We start from the raw sequence: 15,631 nt of genomic DNA, 5'->3' as shown, positions 1-15,631 counted from the left end.
CTATACTGATAAAATCTGTTAAGAATTTCATTAAAAACGATAGCTTTGGTATAAATTTTAATCATATTTAACTATTTATTTCATTAATGAACCATATGAAAACTTAAAATTTAAAATTATAAACATTTCTTACTCCACCTTTAATTTTTGTTATATGTAATGAGTTGAATTTCACTAATCAAATTTAATTGATATAAACCAACATTTATCGAGCATTTTTATTTATAATAAAAAATTGTGAAAAACAAATTCCACTAAACGTAGCTAATGATCATATCAGCTTTTATACTAAACACTGGTAATTGTTATTTTGTTCAATATAATTTGTTAACAATTTTATATCTAAAATTAAATAAATAAATAATTTAATTTTCTATTTTATTAATTTATATAATAATAAATAAAAATACTTTTACATAATAATATATAATTCAAAACTTGATTTTATGCAAAAGTATACTCAAACATCAATCAAATGCAAAAGTAACCCAAAAATTTTGTGAAAGTACAACAGCTCTTTATGACCAAACAAAAATTCACAATGCATTCTACGAATATAACTCTGGGAAGTCTTCTGAAGTTCTTTAAGTCTTCTCATATAGTAGATCTTAAAAATAATTTATAAATTTTATAGAAAATATTTTGATACGGAATAATTGAAATCATGAAATTATAAACATTTATAAATGATATAAATTAAGATATAGTAATTGAATTGTTTTCAACATAGATGAGTGAATGTAGTAAGTCATGCTATTCTTTGATTCAGGGTTTGATAACATTTGTTGTAGTATTGTTTGTATTTGTAGGGTTAGATTTTGGAAGCTTAACTTTGATTTTTTGAAAAATTAAATTTTGACTTATATGTGTTTAATTTTGTGCATATTAAACATTTTAATTTTAAGTTTTATGAACTGTTTGTTTCTACTTAGTAAGTTCTATTGAGTTTAGGGTTTAGCTGGCTTAAATCTTCCAACAAATAATGCACTAGAAATCTTATGCGGAAGTCTTATGGGAGAATAGTAAATTTAGGATCTAGAAGTAGAAGACTTACTTGAAAGTCTTTTGAATCGAATATATTTAACCTTATCCAAATTTTTGTCTCCCTATATAAAGAAAAATTGCACATTCTTTTTATTCCTCTCAAATGGCTGCAACAAAAATGTAATGTTTATCATTCTTAAACTATTCAACCTCTCCCTAATCTCGTTGAACATGAAAATACCAATATTTATATTAATTTCTCATTTTTATATCATGTCATTCTCACTGATTTATTTTGTTTATCATGTTTTTCATTACATGGTTTTCATTTTCCACTGCTTTAAAGGTAGATCTACCAATCACTTTTTTTTATTTGGTAACATATCTCTTATATATTAATTGAGAAGCATTATTTTTTTGTAGCAACATGTCACCATAAGGATAATTCTCAGAATTCTTAGAAAATATGTTGGTCCATCTAAACATATATTATATTTTTTTATTAAACTAACTATCAAATTGATAAGTAGTGTACAAAACAATATTATCTCACTTTTCTTAAATAAAAGCTATGTAATTACCTAATACGATTAACATATATATAACACATAATAATTATGAATAATAAAATTTTGATAACAATTTTTGTATCCTACCTCTTTTTTGTTTAATTTTATATTATTAAAAGATATTAAGCAATCACATTAACAATATAATGAAAATTTTATGTTTTTTCTTATATGTTACATTTTGAATTTTTTTTTAAACGACTATATAGTACTAAAATTTTTAAAAGTCTCACACTTACAATGCTGTGATCAATGGTTTAACTTTTTGTAATAATAAGATACAAATTATCATAAAATCGTATGAATATGAAGTCTCATTTAATAGACATTCATATTAAATATATATATATATAGTTTAAATTAAACTATATACCATATAAAATTACATAAATATGTAAATTTATATTTGTATTGAAAAGTATTGAGACTGTAATATTTTAATTTTGAAATTTGCATTAAAAAAATCGTACATTAGAAATTTTGTGATTATCATATGAGTGCGAAGTCTCAATACTAAATATATATTAAAATATATTATATACCTATATTTATATCATTGAAATTTAGTTACATACCATATAAAATAAATAAAATGATTATTTTGATTTATTTACCAAATTGTTTTTGTAAATAAACAAGAGGTATTTTTTTTTTAGTTATGTGTTTACTCTACTTTAATAATATACATAATACGTAAATGAAAATAAAATAAATAATAATATATAAATATTATTTTTATATATAATGTTGATCATTCTGCGCAATTGTGCGGGTCTTAACCTAGTTGTTGATTAAAACTCTTACCTTTTGAAAACTCTTTTTGTTGTTAAAGTTTTTACCTTATTTTTGAAGTTTTCTATATTTTGAAGTCATTTGAATGTTTTTGGATATGCATGTTTTCCAGATCTAAGTCAAATTTGGAAGACTTCTAAAATATAATGCACTAGAAGACCTGAGTTAAACTTGGAAGACTTTTAACATATAATGTACTAGAAGAAGTCTTCTTGGAAGACTTCCATTCTTCATCTTCTTGAAGTCTTATGACAAAGTCTTCTCCTATATCTCCTTTTTCATAACATATATGAACGTTTTGATAAGTTTCTATATCTGATTTTTCTTCATTTGATAATTTTTTGTTGCTTAAGATTCTTACTTTTTTTAAACTATGTTCTGATTATTTGATTTAATTTCAAATCTGGAGCTGTCCAAGTGGAGGAGCTGTCCGACCATCTGGTAAATAGATCTGAATGTGTTAAAACCAATGGAAGTTTCAAGTTTGAGAAAAACTTCATGGAAGACTTCTTGGAAGTCTCCCAGGAAGACTTCATGCATATGAAGTCTTCCACAAAGTCTTCTTGGAACTCTTCCACGAAGTCTTCAAAAATCTGAAACATGAATGTGAGGACTATTAAAGTCCAAACCTATCTATGTGGAGAAGTGATCTCTAATTCCAAGTATAATAATTTTGTTCATGGTTTGTTTTGTGATTTTTATTTGAAGTCTTTTAGTTGTTGATTTTTTTGTAAATTTGAAGAGATGTTAATGAAAAGTTGGTAAATATGTTCATGTGTACAATATTATTTTGCCAAAAGTATTTGACATTATTGAAGTTTTATACAACTTCAATAGTAAAGCACAATAACACAAAAATTTAGTCAAATTTACTAAAACTAAGAGAAAAGACTTCTTAAGAAACATAGTTAAATTTACAAAAAAATCAAACATTACATAAGAGAAGAACATATAACACATTCACTAGAAGATATCTGGAAAGTTTTCTTGGAAGACTTAAATTTTAAACGAGAATTTAAATATAAGCGGGAAATTTAAACGGGAAGTTAAAATTTAAGCGGAAAACTTAAATCCTAAATAAAAACTGAGATTTTAAATCTAATGAAAGTTAAAACGTATATCTTATATTCTAGAAAGACACATCAAACTATGTGACTTGATATTTTTGAAATTACTTTATATTTTTGAAAGTTAAAAAACATATATTAAAGTTACTTAACACTCTTAAACACACAAGTTTACAAAAACTAAAGTAGAAAACTTCTTAATAAATCTTCTCAGATTAGCTATAAACATAAATGATGGTAACCTCATAATTATCACGAATTAAGTTATCAATTTCATTCAATAGCTTTAATATTGACTAATATACATGAATAAACAAAAAAATTGTAAAAGTTATTTATAATTTTAGAGAAAATAAACCTTTATTACACATTGACTTTGAAGACTTCCAAGAAAATTTTCCGACATAAGACTTCTAGGACGTCTTCCATTTAGGTCATTTTTGCAATTTCAAATTTACAAGGAAGACTTCAAGAGAAGTCTATTCTACAGCAGACTTCTATGAAAGTTTTCCTTCGTAAATATTGACTTACTTTTTATTTTCAAAAAATCTCAAAAATTCTATAGAAGACTTACCGAGAAGTCTCTTTGGACAAAAAATTAGTTTTAAAATTGGCCAAATTGTGTCATAAATTTGAATTTCTCTAGAAAACTTACATGGAAATCTTTTCTACAGAAGACTTCCATGAAAGTTGTCTCCACTGTCGGCGGAAGTATTCTCACTCAGTGAAAATCACCTTAGATTAGAACAGTTCCAAAAAAAGAGAGGAAAATGGGGATGATTGAGTAAAACAAGCATTTTCGAAAAGAAAATAAATAATGGTATTTTTACGAATAATCCGAACTTATGGAATGGATAGAACAGTTCCAAAAAAGTCATATGTTAGTTTGGCATTTGACTTTTTGTTTTGACTCATTTTTGAAAATATCTATGAATAAAATCTAGTTGATCATTAAAACACAACTAATAAATTCATTATATATTATCATTTTTTTTTTGGGATAAATTTTATTACTTTAAAAGAAATTATGTTTTCATTATTTTGCTAATTTCTATTATATTAATTTATAATTAATAATAAATCTAATAAATATTTTAAATTATTCATTACGGATAACAATGAATTTAGCCGCTCTAACTTTTAACGTAAAAGTTCGAATGCGAAAAATCGCTTTGCAAATAATCTATATATATAAAAATATGTTTGCTTCACTTCTGTGCGTCCACGTCATCGCCACGTCGTCGTCACGTCATTAAGTCGTTTAACCTCAGGGCGACACATCAGCGGTGGTGACCGAAACTCATCGTTTCATTAAGTCGTGAAACATGCTGGGCTTTAGTCAGTTGTTGCATATTGGGCTCTGGGTGTGATGCCCACTGCGGCCCGAAACCATAAAGCAATAATGCAGTAGACATTACAACCTTAATCAAATAAATATACATTGAAAGTGAAACTAAGTAAAAGATAGTAGACTATTGTTTCGCATTACATTATTACTCTTAAAATGTAAATCAACAATATAAATAACCGTGAAAATACCTACAGTGACGATATTATTATAAATAAAAAATAATTAGAGATCTAGGACACCAAAATTTAAATAATATCATAATAAAACATGACATATAATGTGATAGTGAAGTACCACTCTTTTTTTTGGTGTGGGTGAAGCTACCACTAATCATGAAATAAACATATAAAACATCAAAATAAATAAATTAAGGAACACACAAGTAAAATCAATAGGATGACACTACAAGAAATATGTACATTCTTAGCTCATGATTAACGCTATTATAGGGGTTTCATAGCGTTTTCTCATCTGCTATGTCTTCGGCAGCCATCATAGGTCCCCTCTCTACGATAGCGGTTTTATTTGACGCTACTAATATTCCAATACGATAGCAATAAATGAATGCCGTTTTTAACGTAACAATAACACGTTTTTATTTTGTCACAAATTGTTTACGATTCATAATTCGAGTTATGATATGTCCTTCTACAATAGCTGTTCAGTATTCCTATATTTAATTTTGCTACAGCTTTGAAATATGTTATCATTGTCCAATTCGTAGGTACTTTTAAACGCTATGATATTTTACTATAACTTTTTTTGTTTTCGCTATTGTAGATTTGTTTGTCTAATTCGTAGTTTGATTTAAATGCTATGATTTTCAACTATAACAATTGTATTTTGTTATTACTGGTTTGTTGGTTATGCTATGATTTGTTGGTGCCCAGAATTGATTTCAGAAAACAAATCTCATAAACAACAACGAAAGCATTCATAGAGCATTCATAGAAAATGACGTAAAGTCTTACACATAAACATAAGTCATAAAGTTTACACAGCCGATTGAAAACAGAAAACACAGTCTTACACATAAGATAATTATAAGTTCAGTAGCCTTGTTTAAAGGCTGGACCAGATTTCTTCATTCCCCCAAGTTGCTACAATCAAAACCTCTATTAATCAGTTTAGGAATTGCATCAGAAAGATTGTAAAGAAAAAGCACATTACTTACCTGTTCCTCTTAAAATATGACCAATTTATCAAGTGGCCATGCGATAGAAGAACCATGTGCATCCTTCAAGCTCTCCATTTCATCAGACTTCCTCCAAACGTCTGCATCATCTACCAACACTACATCTACCCACACTCTAGCTGCGTTCGGACCTAATCGTACAAAGTGAACCATCTGATTTGGGTCTGTTGAATGCACACGTCCTTCGGCAACAACTTGTTTCCTCTCACTGATGTCCATCAATTTACACTTCTGATTCACGTTTATAGGTTGGGATCCATCATTTAGCTGTCATGTTTACAATACAAAACATTGTAGTACTCAGACAGTAAGACAAATAATAATAGAGGAAAACCTAAGGAATAAAATGTTACCGGCATTGAGGAAGACTTCACAGTAGGAGTAGTTGATGTTGTTGCTCTTGATTTTCCATTTTTTTTAAGGCTGCTTCCAGTAGACCCAGGAGAAGGAACTTTAAGACCTGCAGTATTTGGAGTCGGAGACACTTTTCTTCTTGCTTCTACCGGGTTTTCGAATACAACTTTGTGAGCGGGCCATGATATAAAAGTCATTACGCTGTCCTCAAGGTATGCCACTTCCAACGTAGGCCTCCATAAAAATGTTTCAGGTTCATGTACAACATCCAGAAAAACTTTTACTGCCTTTGGTCCGAGAGGAAGTCCATTCACCAAAGCTTTTGGTTCTTGCGTCTGCCAGCGTCCTTCACCAACAACTACATTATCATCGGATAAATCCAATAGTTTGCATTTGTTGAGAGAATTTGATCTTGAGCCCTATCAGACAATGACAATACAATATCAGTTTAAGCCTACTCAGTACAATATCAGTAAGAGCCTACTCAGTACATTAACTAGTAAGAGAATGGACCAAAATACTTTACCAGTGGGGCAATATCTTCTGGTTGGAGGCCCTGGCCTAGTTCAACACATTTACTCTTAGGCCATGCAATAATATGGCCAACAGCTTCCTGAATCGTGCACATGTTCTTTGCAGGTCTCCAGAGGAAAGCTTCTGGTTCAGTAGCAGAGTCAACCAATACTTTAACATCTGTAGGTCCTAAACGACAGTCATTGACTATATCGTTTGGGTCTGAAGAGAGAATACGGCCCTCACCAACGTTGCCATCTTCATCAGCCCAATATATTATAAGACACTTCTTTTCTGTTTTTTTGTTCACACTCCTTGCAGCCGAGTTTTCACCAACTTCATATTCTTCTCTCTGTAAGTTAAACCAAAAAAAATCTTATTATTTTGTTATCACCTACTATCTCAATGTATAAACAGAAATATTATATGACCTGGTTTTTCACTGCTGCTAGTTCAGCCTTTAACTGATTAACCGTTTCCTGGAGTTCATATTGCTTCTCTTGCATTTCAGAAATAGTCTTGTGCTTAACTTGGAAGCAAGCTAACTTGGTCTTACTCATATTTCTGCCCATTACTCTCATACGACCAGGATTATCAGGTCCTAACAGCTTGACGAGTGTATCCTCATCTTGATTTTTAGCAGACGATGGATTGGCACCACTACCAAGCTCAGCTGCCTTTTGCTGTACATCAGACAACAAACGATTCTTTTAATATGAAAAGCATTTGATATAGCAAACCATAATTTATGTTTTTCACTTACAATCTTTTCAGCCGCATTTGTGTTTATAGGAGTTCCATCTTTTCGGGTACGAGACTTAACCCATATTTTAAGTCTTGTCACTTGAGATGGGTCATCAGAACTGTTTTTCTATGGAAACATTGGATGTCAATATACCAATTGAAAATGAAACAACGAGAAGAAAGAATACGTACCATGTCTTCTGCTAGTCTAACCATTCCCTTCCGACTACAAGTGTGAGGTATCTGTTTGCGTCTTCTCTCCTTGTAGCTATCACTCACAGCCTATCATAACTTCTGATTGTTAATATGTTATGTACTTTGAAAACATATTTTACTCAACTCAAAATACATACCTTGAATTCTTGGCTTGTTTTCAACTTCACAAATTTGCGCCACTCAACCGGAGGAACATTTTTTGGTCTGAGCTTCATCCTTTGTTGGTTATTATCGGATTCATTGATTTGGGTGACAAGACGTGACTTCGATGATCTCCACAACGCTCCCATCTGCTTAAGCACTGCATCCCTATGGTAGTCTTCATCAATTTCAAACCTTGCCTGCACTCACGTTGAAAATAACTCAGTAATCTATCTCTAGTTGCATATCTAGATGTTCTCATAGTATAGAAATTTTTACCTGCACAGATTTCCAGAGAACTGTCTTCACTTCTTCAGAGTTTTTTCCAACCTTCAACTGTGACAGGAACGTGCTCCCTAACCAATGGACCTAGATACGAAGACAACTTCACTGAACCTTCACCATACGCTTCTCCCAAGGCATTGAAATCAACATGAACTCTGGAATTTGGGTCTTTGGCTAGGTCTTTCATTCTTGTCGGTCCACGCTTCCTCTTACGGTTGGTTCTAACTTCAGTCTCTTCATTAGTAGATAATTCAACTTCACCTTCAGGCTCTTCTGTCTGTTGTTGTTCATCGTTTCTCTGTTCATGGTTTTGCTGTTCTGGATCAACTTCAGCTCCTGCCTGCTCTTGAACACCTTCAGCTCCTGCCTGCTCTTGAACACCTTCATCTTGAACACCTTCAGCTCCTGCATGCTCTTGAACAACATCATCTTGGTCTACCCCTTCACCAGGTAAAGTACAGATAAACTCAACTTCTGTATCTTCTTGTACTACTTTCTTTCTTGCCTTACTGACTCCTTTCTTTTTTCCACGTCTCATCTCAATTTACCTGCATCAAATTTTGAGCAGGAAAAAGTTAACTCTAAACAAAACAACAACCAAGCACACACAGAAGCAAACAAGCAAAAAACAAGCACAGACAGAAGCAAAGAAACACAAAACAAACACATAAAGTAAGGATACGTTTCAAACATATATTCCTTCACAATCTGTTCTGACTTCGTAGGCTTCATCATTGTCGACTTCCATGTCAATATTTGTAGGCAGTGGACCAATCTCAGCATTTCCCTCTTGAATATCTTCTTTACTATATCTTCTTGAAGGACCTCTCATTACAATATACCAATTAGAAGTCTCATTTTCCCTTGAGTAAAAGACTTGCTTCGCCTGAGAAGCCATAATGTAAGGATCACTTGTGAAAGAGGCTTGACTATGATTCATGTTAACAAGTGTAAACCCATCTTCAATCTTCACTCCATTACCCTTTACAGCCCAATGACACCGAAACAGAGGAACATAGAAGACATTATAGTCTATCAGAATGATGTCAGTTACTCTGCCGTAGTAGGAAACCCAATCAACCACCTGTGCTGTATCTTTCGCACTAGATCTACAAACTGCTGTAGCCTCATAGTAAACCCCAGAATTCTGACTTTTTCTATCAACTGATGCGGTGTGAAACCTCTGACCGTTAACTATATAGCCCGTATATGACTTAGCTGAAGAACGTGGACCATAGGCTAGCCACTTGAGTGTTTCGTCATGTTCTTTAGAATCAAGAGGCACCTACAAAAGTTAAGACTAGTAAAACACCTATATCATATTATCAAAACCAGATAACAAATCATGTACCTGTTCTTTTAGCCATGAAGCAAAATTCTTAGTATGCATACTCCATAAGATGGATGCATCTCTCCTACATCTGTCATCTGAGTCTTGTAAATACTGGAGATGCTCACTGGACAGAGAATGTGCATATTAGAAATAAATATCAAAACGAGTAAAGACAATATAAATATAAAGAATAGGATTCTTACTCTACAAAAGGTTCGACGAGAGCAAGGTTTTGGATGATAGCAAGGTGTGCTATTTTCTTCTCCATTTCAGTGAGTGTAACTGATGTGCCAGCTGATATTGGACGACCCTCTAAGATAGAGCTGTTCTCATAGTCCATGTTTCTCTCTACTTTATCTTGTACATTTGTTGACTTCCTGAGAAAATCACTGCAAAACTTCATACATTCCTCGGCAAGATAAGACTCAGCAATGCACCCTTCTGGTCTAGCAGGATTTCTAACAAAGTCTTTGAGGACTTTCATGTACCTGAAAATGTGTCTATGTCGATTAGCAGATTAAAATGGCTATAAAAGAAAATTAGAGGAAAATATCTACAGCAGTCATGAAGACATTACCTTTCAAATGGGTACATCCATCTAAAATGGACAGGTCCACCAAGCCGGGCCTCCCTTCCTAGATGCACAGTCAGATGGACCATGATATCGAAGAAACTTGGAGGAAAATATCTTTCAAACAAGCAAAGCGTCTCTACAATCTCCGCTTCCATAACCAGAAGCTGCTCTCTATCAATAACTCTCTGGCACAACAGATTGAAGAATGCGCATAACCTTGAAATGGCAAGTCTCGGTCCTTTAGGTAACAGCCCTTTCAATGCAATGGGAAGAAGTTGCTGCATTAACACATGATAGTCATGTGATTTCAGCCCTGTGACTTTACAGTCATCTAACGAAACACCTCTAGATATGTTGGAACAATATCCATCTGGCCCTTTGAAGTCAAAAAGCCTCCTGCAAAATATCTTCTTCTCTGTCTTAGACAAAGACCACGGGGCTGGAGGAAGATATGTTCGTTTTCCATGTATGCGAGGGTGCAAATCCTGCCTTATACCAAGATCCTCAAGATCTTTACGAGCCGGAAGACCGTCCTTGGATTTCCCACAGTGCAACAATGTCGAAACTAGACTAGCAGCCACATTTCTCTCTACATGCATAACATCTAAGTTGTGCCTCACCGGGAGTTCCTAATCATATCAGAAACAGTACATAAAGTCAAATTTAGACATAACATATTCAAAATGTAAAACTACATAAGGTAGCATGAAAGAGATATCTTACCGCCCAATAAGGTAGCTTGAAAAAGATAGATCTTTTCTTCCATCTAGATAACTCATCCTCATCTATTTCCACTTCTTCCTCTTCCTCCTCATCTTCCTCTTCCTCTTCCTCTTCATCTAAATCCGTACAGACCATCTTTTTTCTCTTACTCCCAGAATGTTTAACATTGCCAAAGTCATTCTTGAAATTTCTGAGATTTTGTGAAATTTCAAGGCCGGTTAAAATTCTCCCCCTTCTCCTTTGCTCAGCTTTTCCATCAAACCACTTCTTCTTTCCCCGAAAAGTATGAGCTGGTGGCAGACCTTTTCTGTGGCACATATACACATGTTTTCTGCTGTACTTGAGCCACATACTGTCTGTGTTTTTCCCACATAAAGGACACCCCATTTTTCCCTTCACTTTGCAGCCTGCAAGATTCCCATAAGCTGGGAAGTCACTGATCGTCCAAAGCAACATTGCCTTCAGTGTGAAAGTTGATCGAGTAAACGCGTCGTACACTAACTCTCCACTGCTCCACAAATGGTTTAGATCTTCAATGAGAGGCTCTAAGTAGACATCTATACTGTTACCGGGCTGTTGTGGACCAGGAATCAACAGTGAAAGCATTATGTTCTCCTTCTTCATACATAAATCAGGTGGCAAGTTGTAGTTGACTAACAATACCGGCCAGCAGCTGTACATAGAATTCTTCATGTTGAATGGATTAAATCCGTCTGTTGAAAGTCCAAGCCTCATGTTCCTTTCTTCAGCGGCAAAGGCAGGGTATTTCGCATTCATCTGATCCCATGTGACTGAATCAACAGGGTGTCGAAGTTTCCCATCAGTGCTTTTGTTGCTGAAGTGCCACCTTAGATCCTTAGCCATTTCTTCAGACCGGAACATTCTCTTCAACCGTGGGATTATTGGAAAGTAGCGTAATACTTTCTGTGGGACTCCTTTCTTCTTCTCACCAGTATGGATATTACTCTTCCATCTCGATGCCTTGCATTTTGGACAGTACTCAAGCTTCTTCAACTTCTTTCTGAATAGGCAGCAGTCATTCACACAAGCATGGATCTTCTCGTAACCCATATCAAATGATTTCAAAAATTTCTTAACCTCGTACAGTGAAGTGTGCAGCACATTCTCCTCTGGTAACATTTCCGGCAACGTCTCTAGCAGTTCATTGAAGCTCTTGTCAGACCATCCATTCTGAGTCTTCAATCTAAATAATGACACTATTGCAGATAACTTGCTGTGGTTCGCACATGTAGGATACAAAGGTGTTTCAGCTTCAGCTAGCTTCGCCAAAAATTCATCTTCTTTCTTGTCCTCTCCCTCTGCTATCTCAAAGACATCCCCCGTACCAGCTAAAGCTTCATCAGAACACTCAGCGGCTCTGTATAAACCAATGATCTCATCATTCCATTGACTTGCCCTTCTTTCATCTGCAACCACTGAGCTCAACTCTCCATGCAGATACCAATCAGTGCGCTTCTTATAAGCCTCCTCCATTCCTCTAGTAACAAGATGAGCAACTACCACACTTCCGCAATGACGATCTATGTTACGACAGTCAATGCAAGGACAGACAATCATATCAATTCCTCCTGAAGCTGCAGCCACTTCCCGTACAAACTTAGTAGCTCCTCTCTCATAAGCAGGATCGACTCTTCGGTGACATGAACAAAAATTCACAAGCTCAGTGACTAAACACATACTGAAACATAACATATATGATAAAATTCATTACCTGCTCAGATGAACCCAGTCTTTATCCATCATCTATGTTCTAAAACCTACATTCAAACCTTTAGTAACATAGAGAACCATTCAAAGTAACAAATAATGTAAATCGAAATCGATAAAATCATGAATCAAGTTAAATGTTGTCAAGAATATAATAAAGGAAATCTAAGCAAAGAACGTAGAGCAGGAACGCAAATCAAACAGGAAAGAAAGAAAAGACGAAATCGAAGCAAGCAGAAAACATCTCTTCCATTTGAGATAACAAATCAACAGAGATGTCGCAATCTCAATCTTCGATACCTTCGCAATCGACAATAATGGATGTGGGGAGCTCAATTACGGTTCTGGATTAGCGGATTAGGGTTTTAGTGATGGAGATTGTGGTCTAATTTTTTTAGGGTTAGTAGAGAAAGAGGGGAAACTGAGAAAAAGAGAAAGGTATTTCGCGAGTGGAGAGAGGGAAAATAATCAGATTAGTCTTTTTTTCACTAAGTGTGCCGCGGTAAAGCTAATTTTAGGTTCCCGCTTAGTGAAACTCTACCATAGCGTTTAATTAACCCTATTATATAATAAGCAAATTTTAGACTCATCTATGATAGCAGTTCAGTAAAACGTGCTATAGTCATGTGCTATCAATGAAGACTTTTTTTGTAGTGTGACAAACAAAATGTTAAAATATTCAATAAGCTTGACAGAAAAAAATCTTTAAACATAACAAACTCGCGCTCGACCTCAAAATTTTATTTTCAACAAATTTGTTCATGTTTTCATATTTGGGTCTTTATTTAATCTACTTATTACTAATTTAACATTTATATCTAGTGATTGGGCTGTTAAAACAGTGCTTCCTTCTAATGCCTCTATCTAGGCATGTTCATTCCGGATTTCGGTCTGATTTCGGTTCCTTTTTTAGTTTTTTTTTGGTATTTTGGTTTATAAAAATTAATTACCATATTGGATTCATATCTAATTTGGTTTGTTTTGGTTTATATACTATCGGTTTTCGGCTTATTTGGTTTTATACAAAAACAATATAACTATATTTATCCTAGATAAAAATTAGTTTATATGATTAGAAATCAGATTCATTTAAACATAAATATATATTCCTTACACTAACTTTAAAATATAATATTTTTTACTTTATAAATATATTTCTAGAACAAATATTTACCAATAAAAATCATGTTTTATTTAATTTGATGAAAATGAGAAAAACAAACAATTTTTAACTTAAAACAAAATACCAAATTAGTAGAATGGCTAAGACGGTTGAGAAAAATAGAAAACATAGTTATGCAACAATGGATCCAAATAATCAAAACAAAGACTTGCATGTATACCTTCCCTCTCTATACATAAAGATATGAATTGTCAAAGATTAACCTCAACTTTAAAATTGTCCTTACCTTATTTTCGGCAAGAACTGATATAATGCCACTTCAAGGAAAAAGAAAACTTAACTAATTATCAAAATATCATAGTTTATTTAGACTTTAAAAAGTACATAATTTAACTACTATTTATATTTTTAACTAATAAAAATTAAAATAATTATTTATTCAAACTATTTCAATTATTTTCGAATATGCATCCCTCCGTAGGACGGACTGGTCCTAGTAATAAAGATAAATCAGTTGTCCAGAACTTGTATTTATTGACTTTATGTTTCTAAAATAAATAAAGTTCTAAATTCTTCAACAAAAAGAAAACCATTGTGAGACAAACTTTAGGTTTCGTCCGCCTCTTGAAGTCCGTCGCATTGACTGTTTCGTCTCTCTACGGTTTCAGGCTGAGCCATGAACACACAGCATAGGAACAACGTTTCTGATGATTGTCAATCCATTAATCTACGACATCATAACACGCGATCATCAAAACCCTCAGATCACGGAAGAGAAAGCAGCTCCGCATTGCCTATCCCAACAGATCTCATAATCGACATCTTCTCGAGGCTGCCGTTGAAGTCAATAGCCATATGTCGCTGCGTATCGAAGACATGGGCCTCCACGCTCCGCCGCCAAGATTTCACCGACTTTTACTTAAGAAAATCCTCTACTCGCCCGCAGATCTTGCTCGCACCGGTAAAAAATCGTGAGCTGTTCTTCTTCTCTTCACCACAGCCTCAATATCTGCAGGAGAACTTGCCTTCTGTAGTCGCCAACTGTCATATGAAGTTGTCCTTTGGTGGTTTCGGTGAAATTCGTTGTGGTCGTCCTGTCCATGGTTTGGCTTGTCTTAGGCAGTTGCGGGTCTCAGAGGGAGAGAGGGAGACAGTGTTATTTATATGTAACCCTAGCACCAGACAAGTCTTACATTTACCCAAAGTAAAGACGAGTAGACCTGTCGTGAAGAGCATGTTTGGGTATGATCCGATTGATAAACAGTTCAAGGTATTGTGCATGCCACGGTTTAACGATGGAAGAGACTATCACGAGCATCAAGTTCTGACACTAGGAGCTCCAGACCGGTCATGGAGAATGCTCGAGTGTTGCATTCCCCATTATGGTGATCCACCTAAAGAGATATGTATCAATGGCGTTTTGTATTATAAATCAATTAATAAGTCGACAGAGACTTATTTAATAGTTTGCTTTGACGTTAGGTCTGAGATGTTCAGTTTTATTGAAGTCAAGGTAACACTACAGAGAGCACTGCTCCGTGGTGCTCTGAGAAACTGCAATGGTAAATTAGGCTTATTTATTTCTGAAGATAATGGGTATTTTCGAAGCTCTGTTAGTGAAAGAAGTACAAGTGTTCAACTGTGGGTTCTAGAAGATGTCGAAAAACAAGAATGGTCGGATCATATCTACTTATTGCCAGCTTTGTGGAAGAATCTAGTTGGAAGAGACTGTTTATTCTTTGCTGGAGTGACTCTGACAAACGAGATTGTGTTGGCGCCGAGCTTTTCATCCTACCCTTTCTACCTTTACTACTTAAATACCAAGAGGAACACTGTCGTCGCAAGACTTGTTGAAATCCAAGGAATAGATGTGTCTGACTATTATATGGATCACGTCGTTTTAGATCATGTGGAGGACGTGAAGCTCTATGATGTTTAG

The 15,631-nt window shown here is 34.0% G+C and overlaps 2 protein-coding genes across 6 annotated transcripts; one reads left to right on the top strand and one right to left on the bottom strand.

Moving 5' to 3' along the window:
• Nucleotides 1–2,670: 2,670 nt before the first annotated feature.
• Nucleotides 2,671–13,835, bottom strand: LOC103833356. Of its 5 annotated transcripts, none has more exons than XM_033276778.1 (2): nt 6,312–13,835; nt 2,671–6,225 (listed from the first exon to the last, which is right to left on the bottom strand). In XM_033276778.1, the coding sequence occupies exon 1, from the start codon at nt 12,552–12,554 to the stop codon at nt 10,797–10,799; it is 1,758 nt and encodes a 585-aa protein (XP_033132669.1). In that variant the 5' UTR covers nt 12,555–13,835; the 3' UTR covers nt 2,671–6,225; nt 6,312–10,796. The 5 variants fall into 5 exon arrangements, with proteins under 5 accessions (XP_033132669.1, XP_033132665.1, XP_033132666.1 ...); XM_033276774.1 differs by having other exon boundaries at nt 2,671–7,498; nt 7,566–13,835; XM_033276775.1 differs by having other exon boundaries at nt 2,671–7,851; nt 7,923–13,835.
• A 533-nt stretch (nt 13,836–14,368) lies between these two features.
• LOC103871651 (F-box protein DOR-like) lies at nt 14,369–15,631 on the top strand. Its single transcript, XM_009149930.2, has one exon. The coding sequence runs from the start codon at nt 14,369–14,371 to the stop codon at nt 15,629–15,631; it is 1,263 nt and encodes a 420-aa protein (XP_009148178.1).

The sequence above is a fragment of the Brassica rapa genome, chromosome A01 (genome assembly GCF_000309985.2).
Source record: "Brassica rapa cultivar Chiifu-401-42 chromosome A01, CAAS_Brap_v3.01, whole genome shotgun sequence".
Taxonomy (NCBI): Eukaryota; Viridiplantae; Streptophyta; class Magnoliopsida; order Brassicales; family Brassicaceae; genus Brassica; species Brassica rapa.
This window is presented reverse-complemented; position numbering and strand designations above follow the sequence as displayed.

Bases quoted from the DNA above. Each gene is read 5' to 3' on its own strand.
- LOC103833356 (XM_033276778.1), bottom strand. From the start codon at position 12,554: ATGTTATGTTTCAGTATGTGTTTAGTCACTGAGCTTGTGAATTTTTGT.
- LOC103871651 (XM_009149930.2), top strand. From the start codon at position 14,369: ATGAACACACAGCATAGGAACAACGTTTCTGATGATTGTCAATCCATT.